Source organism: Pezoporus flaviventris, unplaced genomic scaffold, assembly GCF_033815535.1.
Source record: "Pezoporus flaviventris isolate CSIRO_AGI_PZ_B2104156 unplaced genomic scaffold, CSIRO_AGI_Pfla_v1 ptg000015l, whole genome shotgun sequence".
Classification (NCBI taxonomy): Eukaryota; Metazoa; Chordata; class Aves; order Psittaciformes; family Psittacidae; genus Pezoporus; species Pezoporus flaviventris.
Window position 1 is genome coordinate 17,232,129 of NW_026892563.1, and position 19,658 is coordinate 17,251,786.

The 19,658-nt window shown below is 42.1% G+C and overlaps 1 protein-coding gene across 2 annotated transcripts in view; it reads left to right on the plus strand.

Moving 5' to 3' along the window:
- Positions 1-3,543, plus strand: part of RCAN1 (regulator of calcineurin 1) — a 40,072-nt gene extending 36,529 nt beyond the window's left edge. For both annotated transcript variants that reach the window (XM_061453605.1, XM_061453606.1), the window contains exon 4: positions 786-3,543. In XM_061453605.1, the coding sequence (XP_061309589.1) occupies positions 786-949 (164 nt within the window). In that variant the 3' untranslated portion in view covers positions 950-3,543. The remainder of the gene's footprint in view (positions 1-785) is intronic.
- The last annotated feature ends 16,115 nt before the right edge of the window (positions 3,544-19,658 follow it).

The window sequence follows — 19,658 nt, forward strand, 5'->3', positions numbered from 1 at the left end:
CACTGTAGTGGTCTTAATGGAGACTGTTCTTTCCACTGAGAGGTTGTGAGTATAAAGTGACAAGGAAAAAAATTCAGGGGAGCTGATCAGGGAAGTGGTGAAAGGAAATAGTTTGCCCTTTCCCTGACATAATGTAAGATTAGACATAAAAGCAATTCTTTTATTACTGAAAAACTAGATTGCAGATCAGTGTTCAATAAAATTTGTATCATAGCACTTCTACACACTGGTTGTATTATATGAGTGTTTGACATTAGATGTGCATGAAGCCTGCTAACTAGCTCTGCTCCTCCACAGAATGCCAGAACAGTGTTAGAGCACCTCTGTGTGAAGTGGGAAGAGCTGTATCCAGCTTTCTTAAACTGAAAGTTTTTTGGGGGAAGGAAGATCCTGTGGTTTTGCTGTCATTCAGGAAAACCAAGTCTTCCTGAATGTGGTACAGTGGATAGATAATCTTGCAAGCTTTAAAATTACAAAAACCCACCAAGGAGACTTACAACTGCTCATGTAGAATGCTTTCTTGAATACCTAGGGTAATATACATGAACTTGCTTTTAAGCAAGCAGCTGAGCTATGTTGATTTGAAAACAGAACCAAAATATTTTGGAGTGGTAAATGTGACTATTGGCAATGCACTTGCCTGCACCATCTAATGCCTTGTGGCATCAGATTGTTGTCAAGGGTATTACTTATGCATTTTTATGTATTCCTCTTCTCAATTTCTTTCATACTTCTCTACAGAATGGATGCTTTTTAACAAGTTTTGCTAATATTTTAACTTTCAGGAGAAAAGTATGAGCTACATGCTGCAACTGACACTACTCCTAGTGTTGTCGTCCACGTATGTGAGAGTGACCAGGAAAACGATACGGAAGAAGAAACAAAGAAACCCAAACCAAAAATTATTCAGACGAGACGGCCAGATTATACTCCTACCCATTTCAGTTGAACTGCTGTTGTTTTTCCAAGGTTGCAAGTAGACATATGCAAGGGGAAAATTTACTGTGGAAACAGCAGGTCACAGGTTTGGTGGCAACAGCAGCAGTTATAATAGGAGAAATTCCAATATAAGTTTGCTCAGAAAAAATATAGGAAGTTTCATCCTTACTCTTGATGCTGCAAGTTGATGGATGCCATGAGGGTATTCCCAGATTGCTGGGAACAAAAGATAGGCAGAAGAAGACATTTTGAGACATAACAGGACAAACTAGGTTTATTTTTTTGGGGGGGTGCTATAAGCTCTTCCATTATAAAGCAGCTGGGGGAAGCTTTCTTTGTTCTGACTCACAAAAATCATCAAACTAATAGGCTAGTCATTGTGTGGAGTACATAGCGATAACAGAGCTGGTTTTAAAGATTAAAGTATGGGAACTCTAAACCTTTTTCTTAAAATAGATTTTGTGCATGTGTATTCTTGGTCTTCTAAAGTAACTTTGCATTTTCTATAGTTTCTCACATGTTTCTGGAAATCTGGGGAATTATTTGAAGTATTTATTATCTCAGCATCCTGGACTTACTACTAGATGTGTATATACATATATATTTATATTTGTTTTTATTGGCACTTATTTTCCAGCAGGCATAAGATTTCTTCAGCACCTTATTTTGGTGCTATGTAACTTGTGCTTTTAAAATTTTAACCTTTTAAATGCCTATGTAGGGTTTTATCTGGCAACGCAATGGAAAAAGTGCAATAGGAAAGTTGTTTAAACAAGTTAATTTTAAATTATTTAAGTTCAAATAATTTATATCTTCAATAACGTCTAGTTTGGTAGCTTTGACTTTCTCATTTGGAAAAAAAGTACTTTTAAATGTATAAATAAAGCTAATGTTGCATATTCACAGCAATGTAATTTTTCAGTGAAAACCATGATGTTGGAGAGATGTGAACTCTACTCAGTATGTGAATCTGCATTCTTGTGAGCAAAGGTTTAACAGTAATTGAAAAATTGCACACAGTGTGTAGAACAGCAAAGAGAGATGGAGTGCCTTTTCCTCGTTCATTCCCGATGTGAACTGTTCTACAAGCTACACACTTGTACCTTTTTCTACTGGCTTTCTATGTCCATAAATAAAATCTTTCTTAGCTTTGCTTCCAAAATAAGCTGGTATTTAGAAATGTTTAATGCCAAGTAATCTTGCATTCTTAAGTAATGGGTATCTGTTGGAGAAGCTTTAGGGCTTTTTATATGTTAGTGTTAAACGACAGAAGCCCATGGCATACAAGTTCAGAGGAAGAAAGAAGACAAAAGTGTATTTTACTACTTGTTTTTTTAAATGGAGATCCTCACTTTGAAATAGATTTCAGGATTCTTTTTCTTTTTCTTTTTTTTTTAAGAGATAGTAACTAACTGAAATCTGGGGAAATACGTAACTTACAGTTTTAGAAAGGAGATGTGTGAAGCCTCTCGACATGTTTTTAGACATGAAAGAATGATTCTCTGTTTGCTTTTGCCAGAGTTGGTCTGAGGAAGTGTTTTGTAGCTGGGACATCCATTCTGTGCCATTTGAAGCAAACATTGACTGAAATGCCCAGGTTCACACCTTGGTTTTTAAATAAATAATGTATTTTTTAAAAAACAGGTAATGAAACCATTCCAAGCTGTGGTGCAATGTTACTGAAGGCCTTTTATAATACTAAGCAAAACAGAGATTGATACCCTGCAACTACAGAGAGCAGGAATATATTGAACTTCAGTAATACCTGCAGTATGATCTTGGTTTGAGTGGTGTGCCCTGTGACCTGAAACAAAAACTGGTACTTGGACCTAACTCAAGTAGCATTCTCTCCGTGTTAACAGTGTTAAGAAGAGCTAATGCCATGTATTGCTGAAGCCATGTTTTATGGACATGGGGGTGCATAACATTATTTTGTGTTACTAAGGTGTAACAATCAGCTTGATACATGTACTGCTTGTTAACATGCAAAATAAATAAAAAGGAGAGAAACTTTGTAGGTTTGCTACAACTGCCTTTAAACCTTTCCAAGATTTCTTCTATGTTTTTCAAATTACTGCTGGACTTAGTGTGTCACTTCATTTAATTTAAAATTGTTGGAATAACTCCTGTTCTGTCCTTTTTCCATCTTTCTATGATTACCAATTAAAGCATTTGTTTTGCATTAGAAATCCGGGTAGTTGCGGTTGTTTCCTAGCAATCCGAAGAAATCAGTGCTACCTTTCAATCAAAAAGAACATGATGTTAAATACTAATATGGTTGTCATTTTTAGTACACTGGCATCTGCATAACAAGGTGGACACTAGAAACCATGGAAGTCTTGGGATGGTTACAGTGTGTTTCCCATTCTGATGGTAGTTGCAAACAACAGTTGTGAAGCAGTAACTTGCCTGCATTTCTGGTCGTATATTCTGGGCTGTGCCACCTTCTGTTATTACTACAGCGTGCTGCTTGCTTTTCCTGTTGTTTCTTGGGTTTATTTTGTTTTTTTTTCTAACGTTCAAATGAATGCTTAGTTGGTATTTTATACAGTTCTATAGTATTGAGCATATTTAAATTAAAATATTTTGTTGTCTTCTTGTAAATGTTGTGGTATTTATGCATGAAACTAGTTGAAGATTTTGCACCAGAATCTGGACTTTAAACTTCCAAACACTTCTCACTTAATAAAAAGGTGAGAATATTGTCCCAAGTCATATCCTTGCCAACCAAAAGAGTTTATTTAGCAAAAAGCTTTCTAGCACTCTGCTTGTCTTGCATGATCTCAAGAAAACTATGAGAGTCTCCTATATTTTTATTGATATAAAATACAGTGCAGAATATTCCCACGAACAACTGATTCTTCTGTGCCTGAAATTGACATGCTTCCTAATAAAGGTATCAACATCTCACTATTCTATAGTAATCCCTGTGCATTCATAATATCCTTGCCAGTTTTCTTCTGCAGCATCAATAATTCTATTTTTAAAGTTCTTGAAATATGAAGATATACCAGCATTCAAATGGCTTTATCTAGTTACTGTCTTTGTGTTACGAAACACGTTATGCAAAAATACATTGGAGGTTTCTCTCCTGATATGGACAGAAATCGTTTCTTCTTTACTTACAACTGGAAAGTGTTGATGTTTGTAAGAAGTCATTCTATACACACAGAAGTGATCTGAAATTGCAGAGTGCTGCTGCTCATCGATAGCAGGCCATCCAGGGGATTTCTTGTGTAGAGTAACAGAAATAACTTGGTCCTAACAAAGGATAGAATCTGGAATAGCAATTCCAACAGAGCCATCCTGCTTCACATAGATAACCTCATTTATTTTATTTTTTGGAAGTATTGCCCATGTTTTATCATTTGCCCTCTGCATAAGCCTGCACCGTCTCCATAAATCTAGTAAGGGAACACTAGCATTTGTTATTTTGCAAGACCTGCTGACAGCTTGGTGACATAAATTCCTGGTGTTGGCTTATGCATTTGAGCATGCATTGCTACATTAAGGACCTTGAATTCAACAACACGTAAGACTGAAGTTTGTTTCTTTAAAGATGAGGATTTTGTTTTTCAGAGCAGCAACAAGTGGTGTAACTTTGATATTTGAAATACCAGACAAGTGTATTAGTTGATCTTCTTGTGTAGTCCAGACTTGTCAAGGGTGGGGAAGGAATGAACTCCAGCAACTCTTCTCTCATACCATTTTAACAGTTACAGCATGGATTTTGCCTTAGGCATAATCACCTGCCTAGACAAGTTTTGCTTTGTCGCACTAGAGAAAACGTCTTGGGGAAGACAAGCTCTTTAACTTGAAATTGTGATTTTTTTCTCTAAAGCTCACTTGCTTGTTCTCTTATGTCTTGAACCTTCTCCCAGTTCCAAGCATACAAAATGACAACCTTTAGGCATAGACTTTTAAGTTCAGAAATTCCCTTACTAGGTCTGAAGTTCAGTTGTCACACTGCTTCAGTCATCTTTGGTTTTAGCTTAACCAACACACTTTAGAAACATTTCTCAGAAAATTATACTGCTTAATACTTCTAATAATTCACGCTTGCATGTCTGAAAGGAAGAAAACAAAACAACCAGTAATAACAAAGATAAGACATCCATCAAGGTGCTGTACATTACAGCGAATAAAGCAAGATCGCAAAGGTGACTCAATTGATTAGTAGGTGACAGGATGGATCTGGCAGGACTGAATTTATCTTCAGTGACAAAATTTCCATTGGTGAAGTAGTGACTATCACACTTGAACTCCGTATCACTTACCTTGCCTGTTTTGGGGTTGTTTGTTTCGTTTTCAGTAACTGGCAGTTGTTTTTTTACTGTAGTAAACTCCATCTGAGGTATGAAAAGAATATGGGAGTTTAAGTCTGAAAGGTTGAACAGGGAGGAAGGGGGCACTTTGTCACTTCTGTCAATCGTGTCACTTGTTCTGTTTTGGACATTCTGCCTCTCAAAGACCAGCTCAGGAAGCTCCAGTTTTTCCTAGTGTTCCTTCCTGCTCTTACTCCTGCCCTTCTTCCACAAGATGCTTTTCCATATTTCCCAGAGACTCAGAGCCTCTAAGGTTTACAGGAATTTCCTTTCTGAAAATTACTTTTTCCTTTTATCCAAGGTAGGCACAGCTCAGTGTCTGTGGCTCCAGAATTTTGGTACAGGCTTTGCAAAGGTCTTGTATGCTGGCAGCACAGCACACGGAGGACACTGACAGGAACTCTTAGTAGTCTTCAGTCTGGTGCTGCTCTTGCTGCTAGATTTGGAATCTGTCAGTAATGACTTTCATATTTAGAGTGGTCATGTGTTTATAGCTTCCACTTTGTCCTCTCGATACTTTTTGTAGAGTGTGAATTTGTTGGGGTGGGATTGGGGGGGGGGGGGGGGGTGTCTGTATCTTTGTCCTGTCTTGAAATCTTTCTTCTACTTGACTTTTTGTTCTTCCTACCCATTGGAGTTCATCACGTACCATCTATCAAGCAGGTCCTTTATCTCCTTAAATTTTACTTTTAACTTTATTTATGCGGACCTGCCTACACTTCGAGTGTGTGCATGTTTTCTTGCCGTTGAAGTTGTGCCAGGAATTCGTTTTGTTGGCAGTTTCATTACTACCGCGTCCCACTTGAATGAAACCTCTTAAATGTAACTAAGAACTTTTCCTACATTCCCCTAATGCTCAAGTTGTCGTGTCCTTTATTGATCCTAATGAAATTATATCTGATTTTCTGTGTGTGTGGTGATACCTTCAGTACTTCTGTCAGATTCGTAAATGTGATGCTGGCTGCTATCTACCATTGTCCAAATCTCTGGAAATTTTGATGGTGTCTGTCCTGCCTGTCTACCATTTCTTAAGTCCTGTGAGGATAAGCTTCTCCAAGGATATATGTGCAAAGAGCCCAAGAGTATTAGCAGGAGTTTGACGTGTATCTATTTGTTTAGCGTTTATCACCTATTAATTACTTTTCAACTTGCTATGCTTGCTTGCTTGCTAGGATAGACTCCTTGCAAGACTTGTATTTGATACTCAGGATTTCAGGGTTAACCAGTGTTTTGTTCACAACTCTCTTGCTTCTAAATCCATTTTATTCGGTTTCATACCTGGAGCCTCTCAGGATTTCAGGGTTAACCAGTGTTTTGTTCACAACTCTCTTGTTTCCAAATCCATTTTATTCGGTTTCATACCTGGAGCCTTGTTAAAGGTTTTCCAAAAAGGGCTTGTTGCAGAAATCTGGAGGAAGAGGTAGAAAATATGTCTATGAGTCTTTTTACCACTGAGTGTTGTGTCTTAATATTTGGAGTTACTCTGATACCAAGCCTATAAAAGTGCTAAAGAGGAAAAGCTAAAGAGGTCTTTTATGTGTCATTCAGGTAGACATTACCATTGACTCAAATTACTTCTGTAGGAGTACGTTGTGCTTTTTGGGGTGCCTAGGGGCACTGTGAGATCTAGACATGTTCTGGAACTCTTTGAGTTCTCTGCTGCTGTGTATTTCAGTGGTTAGAAGTTTATACTGTGGTGTCTGCCAAAATCCAGCGATTACTTCTTCCTCTCCCGTATGTCATACACTTACATCCCCTGGTTCTCAAGATCTTTTCTGGTTAATTCTTCTAAAGCTTTCAAATGAGTCTTTCAAAACCTGCCAGGCTTTCAAACAGATTTTGGTCAAGTCATCTTGGTGTTGTTTCCTCACAGTCTACCTCTCGTCCAGGAAGTTAAATAATAGTCTGTCTTTCTAATGATGTGTATCTGTAGTATTCAAGAGATCAATAGAAGCTCGTGGTAAGTGGCCATTTCTTGTTACAGCGTTACAAGTCTTTGGGTAACTTTCAGAGGAACTTAGCTTTTAAGGTTTACAGATTTCTATGCTTTTATTTTGTGATTCAGTGTACAAATGAAATTACATATGGTTCTCAGCGAGCTGATAGTTCCTGTCAGGGTGTCTAGAAGGTCCAAAGAAGTTCTGAAAACCAGAGGTCTTGAGTTGGATTGTAGCTTGTAAGTCAGCTTTTGCCTGAGGAAGCTATTAGAATTCTGACTTCAAAAAGGATAAAAAATCAAAGCTTACTGCTTAGTATACAAGAACCTGGTTTAAAAGAGTCAATCAATAGCAATGCTTTGGAAACTAAGGAATTGATCTTGTATTGATCTCTAAAGAGAGATCTTGAATCTGTTTGTGTGTTTCAAGATGCCATTTTCTGGAGGTTTTTTTCCTCTTTTTTCTCTCATTGCTCTCCTTTCCATTAACCAGTTTGTGTGCTGTTTGATTTGAGTAGCAACTTACATCCTAATTTGAATGCAGTTCTCAACAGAAATGTGAAGCTGCTTTGTTTTCTTTGTGGGCAAGTAGGGGAGACCTGCGTGATGAGAGCCCTAAAGCATTAAGTAAATTTAAATGAATTGAAAGAGGTGCGTAGAGGTGCCCATAGGTGGAGCTAAATATCAAGCAATGTCATTGCATACTACTGAACAAACCTGAAATCTCGATCTCAACCTACAGCTAAGGGTCCCATCACAATAGCAGATGTGGAAAAGAAGTAATTTCACTATTAGATTATGAAAGCATGGTATTCCTTAATCCATTTGAATATAGGTGATTTGAGACGTATCTGTGGTCTATAGGAAATCTTGTAGCAAAATACTTCTTAAAGGTAATCATGAGCTATTTTAGCAGTAAGTTGCAGTGTGGCACACTGCTTTGCTTAGTTTCGTTGGTATTACTCATGAGGAAAAGTTCACATATGCAAAGTGTTTGAATCAGCCTACAAAGAAGTCTTACTTTTCAGGGCAGGTTAAATACTGGAAGATAGCTAGCAGCTAGTTTCACATCTCAACTTGTTAGAAGGCCGCAAGGGCAGAGTACAGGATTTGAAGACTTCTGTTTGTGTTTGTACCTTTGGTACTTCATAACGTGTGTAGTTTGGTACTTCATAACATGTATCCAATATTTCATGGCCAGATTGCTTCCAATACTTAAGTATCATTGTGAGTATCCCTGTATGCAAGTAAGCATGCGTACTTGTAACACGGGGCTAATCCAAGTGATAAAGCATGCTGGGGTGTAGCGGTTCAATGGAGATAAGTTTTCCATCACTGAAAAGTCATCACTGTGATGCTCACATAACAGGAAGAACAAGTTACAAAAGGCCGGCATTCATTGCAGGCTTGCAGTGATGGCTAATGCTTGTAATTTTGCAGATGTCTTTATATCATATCTCTTCAAACTAGTGTAAATTCAACTTATAATTAAGTGCACTAGCTCAAAGGAAACATAACCAGCAATGAAGCTACCTGTTAAAAGTGGGGTATGATTTTACGCCAGAAGTTAGAAGCTATCTGGGATGTAGTTATATTTGTTTCACCTTATCACTTGCTCTACTGGTTGCCTTGTCCTAGCTTGGTTAGGTTAAAAATTACTTACATTACATAGCCATTAGACATATTTAAAGTATTATGAGAAAAACTTCAAAGTGTTTTTCTCAACTTCTCTTGTTAAAACCTTTTGCTTTAAAGGGGCACATTGGACACACGCAGTGAAAACTGGCTGGTTGCAAACAAAAAATGAAGTTCAGATGCCCTGCTCTTTGTAACCCACTATATAAACTGATGCTAATTCACAGGGTGTATTTGACTTGGACCACTTCACCCAAAAGCATTTCTTAATGTGAGTTACTGTCAGGCTAATACAAAGAGGATGAGCTACATAAAGTACCTTTCTGGGCCTTTTCCAGGGTTGGAGCTCAACTGTGTTGGTTTGAGCCTTTGTTATGGTAAGTAAAGTAATGATCGATTTCCTGGTGTTACTTGAGTTGGGGAAATATATGACCTGACACAAAAAGCAGTTGCACAGCTTTTTACGCCTCTTGTTTTCCACTCTTAAGATTTTGCCCCTTTGTGAAATGAAGTTTTATCCCTCTGACCTGTCATGGCATGGCTTGAAGCAGTAAGGTGCTGAGGCATTTGTACTCGGCAGTGACTGAAAAGGTTCAGGTGCCAAGGTGCTTCTCTGTAGTAGGGCAGGGGGATTCACCCCTGCCTTGGTTGATACCCTGCACAGTAAGGGCAAACAAACCAGCAGTCAGCTGGCACTTCACAAGAGCAAATGTGTGGAGGTTTTGTGTGCGTTAATTTCCCGAGAAACCAGCAGAACTTTCAGTGTTGGTATCTTCTCAATGTCCCTCTTATGTGCTGTTCTAATGATTCTGAAAATGCTGTTTCTGATCTCTTGAGAACTGCAGAACAGACAGCTGGTGACCTCTAAAGGCTGCAAGGAAATTTCTGGTCAGCCAGGTGATTATTTCTCAATGTATATTTTAGATGCTTTGTGTATGTGCCGTAACTCATTCAAAGGAGGGAGAGTATGCAAAGAGAATACACTTGCTAATACAGCCCTTGTGAGAGGAAATTGCAGTTATCTTCCTTGTTCCAGCACTCAAGGTCAAAACTATTGCATGTCATAACATGCAGTATTCTGTCTGACGGCAAATGGGCTAGTTTGTATGAAGGGTGCCTACAAGGACTTTTACTTCTTGTAAAGGGGGGAGGATGGAGGGAAGCTGCAGCAGAAAAAAGTCTTGCCTGTGATTGCTTTTCCAGTCTGCATAAGATGTCTGCCTGAACCAAGGTAGCTGCCTGAGCTATCTTAACATACAGTCCTTAGATATACTGGAGTTATTCTAAAGACTGAAAGGACTGGGTTTGTATTTCATCAGCCATGCACAGGATTTCATCCAGAGAGATGGGGAAGGCTTTCAAGAAGGGTTTTTTTATGCCGAAGACCACTGCTCTGGATGTGGGTTTTTTCATGAAATTCAGTACGGTGAGATTTTAAGGAAAAGCAAGTGGCAGTCACTCAGGAAAGAGGGGGAGCGTGCTGTGATGGAGAAGGTGGTAAGAGGCAGAGAGAGGACAGAGAGAAATCATAGGAGCAGGTGAATGGATTTGGACTTAGGAGACTGGGAGGAAGCATGAACATACATCAGCTGTCACTAGCATCATGATGGTTTGCTGTGGCATTTAAGGTGGTTGTATGATCTGTGACCTGATCCATGACTAGATCCAAGTGGCTTCAAGGACTGCAAGGCAGGTGTGTGGGGAAAGGAATGAGCACAGCCACTGTCATAGAATCATAGAATCATAGAATAGAATCATAGAATCGTTAGGGTTGGAAAGGACCTCATGATCATCTAGTTCCAACCCCCCTGCTGTGGGCAGGGACACCTCACACTAAACCATCTCACCCAAGGCCTCATCCAACCTGTCCTTGAACACTGCCAGGGATGGAGCATTCACAATCTCCCTGGGTAACCCATTCCAGTGCCTCACCACCCTAACAGGAAAGAATTTCCTTCTTATATCCAACCTAAACTTCCCCTGTTTAAGTTTTAACCCGTTACCCCTTGTCCTGTCACGACAGTCTGTAATGAAGAGTCCCTCTCCAGCATCCCTATAGGCCCCCTTCAGATACTGGAAGGCTGCTATGAGGTCTCCACGCAGCCTTCTCTTCTCCAGGCTGAACAGCCCCAACTTTCTCAGCCTATCTTTGTATGGGAGGTGCTCCAGTCCCCTGATCATCCTCGTGGCCCTTCTCTGGACTTGTTCCAACAGTTCCATGTCCTTTTTATGTTGAGGACACCAGAACTGCACACAATACTCCAGGTGAGGTCTCACAAGAGCAGAGTAGAGGGGCAGAATCACCTCCTTCGACCTGCTGGTCTCGCTTCTTTTGATGCAGCCCAGGATACGGCTGGCTTTCTGGGCTGCAAGCGCACACTGAAGCCAGCTCATGTTCATTTTCTCATCCACCAACACCCCCAAGTCCTTCTCTGCAGGGCTGCTCTGAATCTCTTCTCTGCCCAACCTGTAGCTGTGCCTGGGATTGCTCTGACCCAGGTGTAGGAACTTGCACTTGGCATGGTTAAACTTCATGAGGTTGGCATCAGCCCACCTCACAAGCGTGTCAAGGTCCCTCTGGATGGCATTCCTTCCCTCCAGCGTATCAACCGAACCACACAGCTTGGTGTCATCGGCAAACTTGCTGAGGGCGCACTCAATCCCACTGTCCATGTCAGCGACAAAGATGTTGAACAAGACCGGTCCCAACACCGATCCCTGAGGGGCACAACTCGTTACTGGTCTCCAGCTGGACACTGAGCCATTGACAACTCTTTGTGTGCAGCCATCCAGCCAGTTCTTTATCCACCGAGTGGTCCACCCAGCAAATTGATGTCTCTCCAATTTAGAGACAAGGATGTCGTGTGGGACAGTGTCGAACGCTTTGCACAAGTCCAGGTAGATGACATCAACTGCTCTACCCCTGTCCATCAGTTCTGTAGCCCCATCATAGAAGGCCACCAAATTGGTCAGGCAGGATTTCCCCTTAGTGAAGCCATGCTGGCTGTCACCAACCACCTTGTTGATTTTCATGTGCCTTAGCATGCCTTCCAGGAGAATCTGCTCCAAGATTTTGCCAGGCACAGAGGTGAGACTGACGGGTCTGTAATTCCCCAGGTCATCCATTTTCCCCTTCTTGAAAATGAGGGTTATATTTCCCGTTTTCCAGTCATCGGGAACTTCCCCTGACTGCCATGATTTCTTAAATATGATGGCCAGCGGCTTCGCAACTTCATTTGCCAGCTCCTTCAGGACCCGCGGATGGATCTCATCAGGACCCATGGACTTGTCCTTTCCCCAGTCTGTGCTCCCTGGTTGAGAAGATGCCTTGCCAAACCACACTTGGGACTCTGCCACCATTTCCCTTCTCTCAGCTACTCAGCAGTTGACTGAATGTCAAGCACCTCAGGTCATGCACTGGTATCTGTCACACTCTTACTTCTGCCTGTGTCCTAACCAGGATGGTCAGCAGCTGCTGCAGTTGTTCTTGGTCATGATAGGGTTACCTGGCAGCTTGGAGCGTGAGGCAGCCAGATGTCAGCCCTGGCTCCTTGGTTTATGCCAGGTCTGCAGGCATTCCTTAGGAAAAGGAGAGGCAAAAGAGATTTCTGAGGTGGCGATGAGGAGTCTGCAAGTGGGGAAGAACCAAAACAGGGAGAGTTTGACATAGCCATCAGAGCAAGCTCTGCTCAGATTTCCTCTCCCACCACTCCTCAGTGCCGTCACACATGCCTCCTTATGGTGGATGCAGCAGTCCTCCATGTTCTGCATACTCACTGACAATACCACTGCTCTAGGGACCATCACACTGACCCTCTTTGTAGTAATAGCTCTGATCCAGCATCTGGACCTGTGCCCCTGGCACTTCATCTTTCTTTCCCAAAACACATACTCTGTGTCACTACGTTGCTCGCGCAACACCAGATACCCCTCAACTCCCTCACCTTCTAATTTTTGAGGTTCACAGAGGGTAAGCCTCTACTTCCTTATGTGCCAGTTCCTCATCTGTATTTCACTAACCTTCCTTTGCCACTTGAACCAAGGGGACAGGTCTAATGGCCTTATAGATCACAGTGTTGCTGCTTTGAGGTTCAGCCAAGAACAACCATGGTATTATTTTTAAAATTAGGAGTGAAAATAATTCCTTACTTTTAAAGCTAAAGACTTACTTAGGCATTTTCTGAGAGGGTTTTGTTGGTTTTTTTTTTTTAGGTTTTATGGAGAATACATGATTCGGTCTGATAGCAGGTACTCATACATGCATGTTCTGTGCTATATAGCTGAGCTCATCTTCTGAAGGACCAGTGTTGCTGTACCACAAAGAAGTCCACTTAGATGCATTGTGCTTGCAATAAGCAGGGAAAAGATAACCTAATTATGCTGGAAGACTTAGTAGTATGAGTGAAGATTTCTGCTGCCTTAGATCTCTTAAAAGGGAGGATGAAAAGCTTCAGGCTCATGAAAAGAATGCAGTTTATACTGCAGGATATCTGCAAGAAGTGACAGTTGTACCTACCAGTAAGGTCTTGAATTCATTTGGGTGAGTCGTGGCTGGCTGTAGAGGTTGAAATCTCAGATGTACTAAACTATTAATATTATTGAAAACATATTTTTAAAGAAAAACAAGCAAATAAAAACTAAACAAAAGCCCCACAGGCAATTTGATGAGTAACCATGAGTTCTCTAGGTACCCTTACCTCTGGATACTCTCTCCTTTCAGGGCAGCATTACAGAATGGAAACTTTGACACAATCTTAATTATAGGCTAGTGCTGCTATAATATAGCTGCTGTAGGTAGGTCAAAAAGCTTGCTGAGCAAGGTATGCTGTTGCAGCATGTACTCACTGAGTAGCAGTTCTAATGGGTCACTGCTGATTAAGGAGGGTGGTTTAGCAGTCAAAATCTTTAGATGAGATTATAAAGAAGGTGCAGTACATGATAAGAAGGTGCAGTAACATGCTGCTAATCTCTCTGCCAAATTGTGTTGTGTGGGAGAGACATTTAGCAAGAACTTTCCATGCTTTGTCAGCATGTGGAACCATCCAGGGAAGGAACTAGCACCATTCTGGGGGAGTGTGGTGCTGGGGAGTAGTAGTAAATAATCTTCCCTTCCATAGAGCATGGCAATGAATTAACTCATCCACGTGTCCTGTAACTCCCTTCCATTACCATAGGTTTCCAAAATGCATCTGGGTAATACGCTCAGCACTTGATCTCTCAGCCCTTGCCTCCCTTACACATCAGACGCATTGTCAGATGTGGTTTTCAGTTCGCTTTATGCATAGCCCAGTTTCCATGTCAGAGAACATCAATATGGAGGCAAGGTGTTGCTGTGCTGGTTTAGTGATCTGTTGCTCATCAGATACCAGGGTTGCTGAGGGCTGTGGCAGATGTGTGGGCTGAGGAGGAGGGAAGAACTGCTCAGGTTAAAAACTATGATTAATTGTTGTTCGCCAGAGCTCATTGTGATGTTTGTGCTTTGCAAGTACCAGGCTTCAGAAGGTCTCTGTCTCAAGCAACTTCCAACTACAGTGTGAGGAGAAGATGAGACACTCAGGCATGTGAGAGAGAACACTGAGGAGGCCATAAAGAGTAAGTTCCTGAGCACAAGGGAGTTGTCAATGTAAACACCCCCAGTCTATGGCTTGGCTCAGAGCTCCTTCATGTGGAGAAAGCTCTCAGAGCTATTTAAGAGAACACTTTGAAAATGAAGTCCTACTGGAAATCAATTCCTATACTCCAGGGCAGGTGCAAATGGATCTAACTTCTGAGAAGCTGTCACTTCTGCAGGCTGGGCTGTGGAGACAGTGGTGAGTGGTAAGAGGGACAGTGCTGGCAGCCGATGCCAGCGCTGTTCCTCTCCTCAGCAGTAGACGCGTGCCTTCATTTGGCCAGCCGAGTCACACAGAATTGTTTGTGCATCTAAAGAGATGCTGTCTGCTGGCAGAAGAGGAAACACACTGAAGAGATGCATTTGCTCTGTTACCTACAGAGTAACTTGTTATAGCCCAAGGACATGCTAGCAGAGCTGTCACCTGTTTCCTGGGATGAGTGGGAAGTGAGAAAGCTGCCATTTTGCTACTGTTAGTCAACCTGAACAGCAGCACATCCCCAGTTGTCATACAAACAAGTGCTTCCTCAGCTGACACTGCAAAATCACTGAGCCTGGTCCTGTAAATGACAGACTTTTGCTGATGACACCACAGCTTGGCTGGCTATAAGGCTGCTTGCTATCTGCAGATGCTCTCTATTTTGCTTCCAAATGTCTCAATTTCCCTGTGCTCCACTTGATTACACACTGCCAGATGGCACAGCAAATACTGCACCAACTCCACAAACAAACCCCATAAAGAGAGCTTCAGACAGAAACCATGTGTAGAGCTCATACTGCGGGTAATCTTGTTATCAGGACAGGTACATGGGGCTTCCATGAGAAGATGATAAATAGTCAGATGCGGGAGAGGCAGCTGCTAATGGCTCTGATGAGGGCACACGAATAATGAGATCAGAATGTTGATGTGGAGCTGGGAAGCAAAATGAGGGAGGGAAATGCACACAAGTGTCTTGCCTTCGTGGGACGCTTGTACCATTTTCTGGTACCAAAAACATCCACTGTAGACCAGGTAATGCATATGAAAGCAAATTCCATTCACCCTGCTGCTTGTGGAACTATTGGTTTAAAAATATCTGTTAGAGGTAGAAACGGCATTTTGCACTGATGAAGATCTTAAAGTGCTTTTAAAACACTTGGCAGAAAATGTAGGATGACTTTCTGGTGCATGCACAAGGTCTGTTCACAGAGGTCCGAATTCTTCTCAAGCTCTGTGTCCCAATCTGTCCAGCATGGCAGTGACATTCCCAGGGTATTACCGGAGGCCTGTAAACACATCAGAAAACCAAATGCAATAAACACCTGAGCTCATGTGCTGTTGAATCATGTCTGCACGAGTTCTCTTGGTGTCAACAATGAGCTGGCTCCAGCTTAGGCCAAATTTTTGTTTGGACAAAGTCCAAACCTGCAAGTGTGTGAGTGTTCAGCCTGTTGTGATCATTTCCTTTACCAACAAATCACACATCCGTGTTGTGCATCTTAAAAATGGGTGTCAGAGCTCTATGTGGTGCAGCAGATGGATCCTCAACACAAGCAGCTGCTATCAGATTTCCCTTTTCCATTAGCTCTTAAGAAAGCACGTAACTTTCACCTTGGGAAGATGGGAGGCAGAGTCTGTACACTTTGTCAGTCCCCTAGCATGTTCGGAGTCCCAAGCCAGCACTTTTAACCCAGCAGGCATTAAGCTCTTACAACTAGAAGCCACACTCACAGCTGCTGACTAAAGTTTTTCTGGCTGTGGAAGCTGAACTTAACTGCTTGAAAGCCTTTTAATTGTAACTTGCGGATTTGGAGCTGTAAAGTGCTACTCCCTGCCCTTCCCACTGGTGAAACACAATTCTGTGACTATTAAAGGTTGAATTAAAAAGATATTTGGCTAATTTCATCCGAAGACCTTTTCCAGCCAGGGGAAATCCATTTTCTTTGTTTCTTAGCACTTCAAATGGTCAGGACTTGGCCCCTCCTTCTTACCTTCAGCTTCGATGACCTGACTGCAGGTGAAGGAGTGTCCTGAGAGCATCTTGATGGGAATTACCCCATATCTTTGTTTCTTTTTTTCTTCTCTTTATAATTAGTTGTTACAGAAAATGGAGCAGAAGAGATGTTCCTGTACATGTGCGATCACAGAAATGGTGATAGACGCATGCTTGGAGTCCTTGTCAAATCAACATATTTCCATGGTTTTGACCTCAGTTAACTGCACATTATCAATCAAACTGAAATGCCAGGGGATTTTTACTTCGAAGACAGAACAGAAAGCTTTTGTGTTTGGTTTGCTCTGGGTGGAATTGGCAGGGAGAGGGAGGGGAAACATTCTTTCCCCTTTATAGCTGAAAAAACCCGCAATTATTTGCACTGACCTCGCTCTGAATGCAGCTCGCTTTGTTAGCTGACTGCTGCTGGGGCAGGTAAGTAAATTCTGACCCACCTTGACAGAAAGAATAGCTTTGGTTTGATACATCTGGGTGGCACTGGAGGGTTGGCCTGACAAGCGCAGACCTTGTGCTCTATAAAGAATGGTGTCAGGGTGTCAGCCTGTGAGCTGCCTCATGACCTGACGCATGGGTGATGGTTGGTGCGGGGTGCTTGCTGAGGGAGGTGTAACTTGGAGCAGGTGGCACAAGTGCACAGCTCAGGTTGGTTTTGGGTGAGGGGATATCAATGTTTTGTATTTTGCAGACTGCTGGATCTGTGTCAGTGTGGTGCAAACGGCCCTTGTCATTTTGGAGGTGCTTCGGTGCCTGCTGTCCTGCCCAGGGTTTCTTTTGTACAGAGAGCAAAGGGATTGTCTCTGTCCAGAAAGTTCAGTCATGCTGTGTTTCCTCACTTGACAAGTACTTTTGCCTTGCTGTGACCTCTGTTTTGGTGTGGGACTCATGTGCTTGAGCAGACCATCTTGTGGGGTGTCAGGTGATGGGGAGCATTACTGATTTTGTTGGCTGAGTGTTGGCCCAGCCAAAGGGGACACAGATCCCAACTGCGTTCTGGATGTTGCAGCCTTAGTTAAAAAGGAAAGGGTCAATACCTTGGTTATTTTTCTATGTGCTATCTATTATTTTTATTGGAGGAACTGGGATGTCTTGAGTTTGAAGTTTTGGTTTTTGGTTTGTTCTTTTTTTTTTAAGCAATTTTGGTGTCCTGGTTTGTTCACTGGTGTGATGCAGCAGCATTCAGATCATGAACACCTATTGATGTAATTATGCATGTGACTTTTTGGATGAGATTCAAAGGGAAACAAACAATAGGGACATTTTTGTCTTATGTGGAAACACAAGTGGTTAATTTTGAACTTGAGATGTAGTGACTAGATGAAATCAGGTGTGATAGAGTAAGGAAAAATCGTGTTTTCATGCTACTGCTTTGTCCTAGAAAGCTTGACTTTAAGGTACGCTTTTCTCTTGACTTTTTTCAAGAGGTCATCTCATCTCCAACAGTTAAATCATAGCTGTCAACGTGTTTAATGAATTTGCCATCAGAAGCCTTATTACATTATGCGAAGGATAAGAAATGCTAAAGATATTAAGGATTACCTTTGCTAGCACAGACCTGAGTGGAGGAGACTTACAAACAGCAGCACCTATGTGAAAGACTCAAGTATTCCTCCACCTCCCAGCCGTTGTCATAGCAAGCCCCTCATTGTTCCTGATGCTGCAGCGTGGGAGCATGAGTAAGGGCAGAAAGGTGAGGGGCAATTCACAGCAAATACCTGATTTCTCCTTCTCTGCGTCACTGGGTAAGACCTGCTGCTAGTCCAGGAGGGGCAAGGGCTATTCACAGGCAATGCAGTGAGGATGGTACTAAGCTTTTTGAGAGGGACTGTGGTGGCTGAGCTGGTGAAAGCTGCCTGAGGCCAGAACTAGAAGCAGAGTGGCCACAGGTGCCCCATGACTTGAAGGCAGCCTGCTCTGCCTTGTTCATCAGGGTGTGCATGGTGCTTCCCAAACACTCACGGGGGGAAGGAACCTCAAATCACTTGTTATTTTCCCAGCATGGAGGAAAACCTCGCAGAGAAGTTGAGCTGCTCTTGGGGTATTGTAGGACAGGGATAGCCAGATAGAGACTCAGCCTATGATACTCTGTAATGCTCAAACTAAATGCTTTTGGTTCACAAGAAATACCCTAGACTAAGGTACTAAAACATTTGAGTTGTTTCCAGTGATCCTCACTGTCTTGGAGCATTCCTGTGGTGCTTGCAGGTACCACTGGAGGTTAAAACTCCTGAACAGGCAAGAATCCCACTTATATTTTTTAAAGCAGTTGGGTTAAAATGTGACACCAAGTGGAGCTTTTTGTCATGAGTGTAGCTGCTCGTAACAGCAGAAAAAATATCCTCTCGGTGAGATCTACTGGAAAGTATTTGGATAGTAAATTTGTTGCATTAATACCATTTGAGTAATGGATAGTGTTTGGAAACGAAACTTTCCAAACAAAAGGAATAATGTACTATATCTGGGAAGAGAGTTGAACAACAGGAATTCACATTTTCCATTTCCTAGTGTGGAACAAACAAAGTAAGCTTAAAATTAGAAAATCTATTAGTCATTACATTATGAATGGCATGGTCGAGTAATGCCATAGCTTGGGGAAAACGTTTGTTATAACTATATACAGTTCCCTAAATAAAACGGACCTGTTGCCTGGCACATGGTGGATCTCACCTTAGCAAGATGGAGCATTTGGTATCTCACACCCGAGCATCTTCATTTGCATGTGACAGAGGATTCGGGCTTGGATGACGGACAGGAGTCAGCAACGACTCCCTGGACTTTGCTGTTGTTGGGATGTACCTGCAAAGGGCTTTGAGAGCTGAGCACGATGCTGCCTGGTATTGGCTTGGCAGGAAGCTAACAGAGTTCAGAGGTATTGACAGTGCTGGTGATTCTGAGCCATAGAGAAACAGAATCATAGAACAGCAGCTTGGAAGAGACCTCAAGGATCATCTGGTTTGACCTTTCTAGGCAAGCATGACCTAGATTAGATGTCCCAGCACCCTGACCTTAAGCTGAATCTTAGAGGTGTCCAACACTGGGGAATCCACCAACTCCCTGGGGAGATTATTCCAATGGGTGATTGTTCTGACTGTGAAAAATTCTCCTGTTGTGTCCAGTCGGAATCTCCCCAGGAGTAACTTGTGCCCATTACTCCTCATCTTTACCATGGGACTCAGCATCCTGTTGGCCTTCTTTGCTGCAGCTGCACACTGTTCACTCAT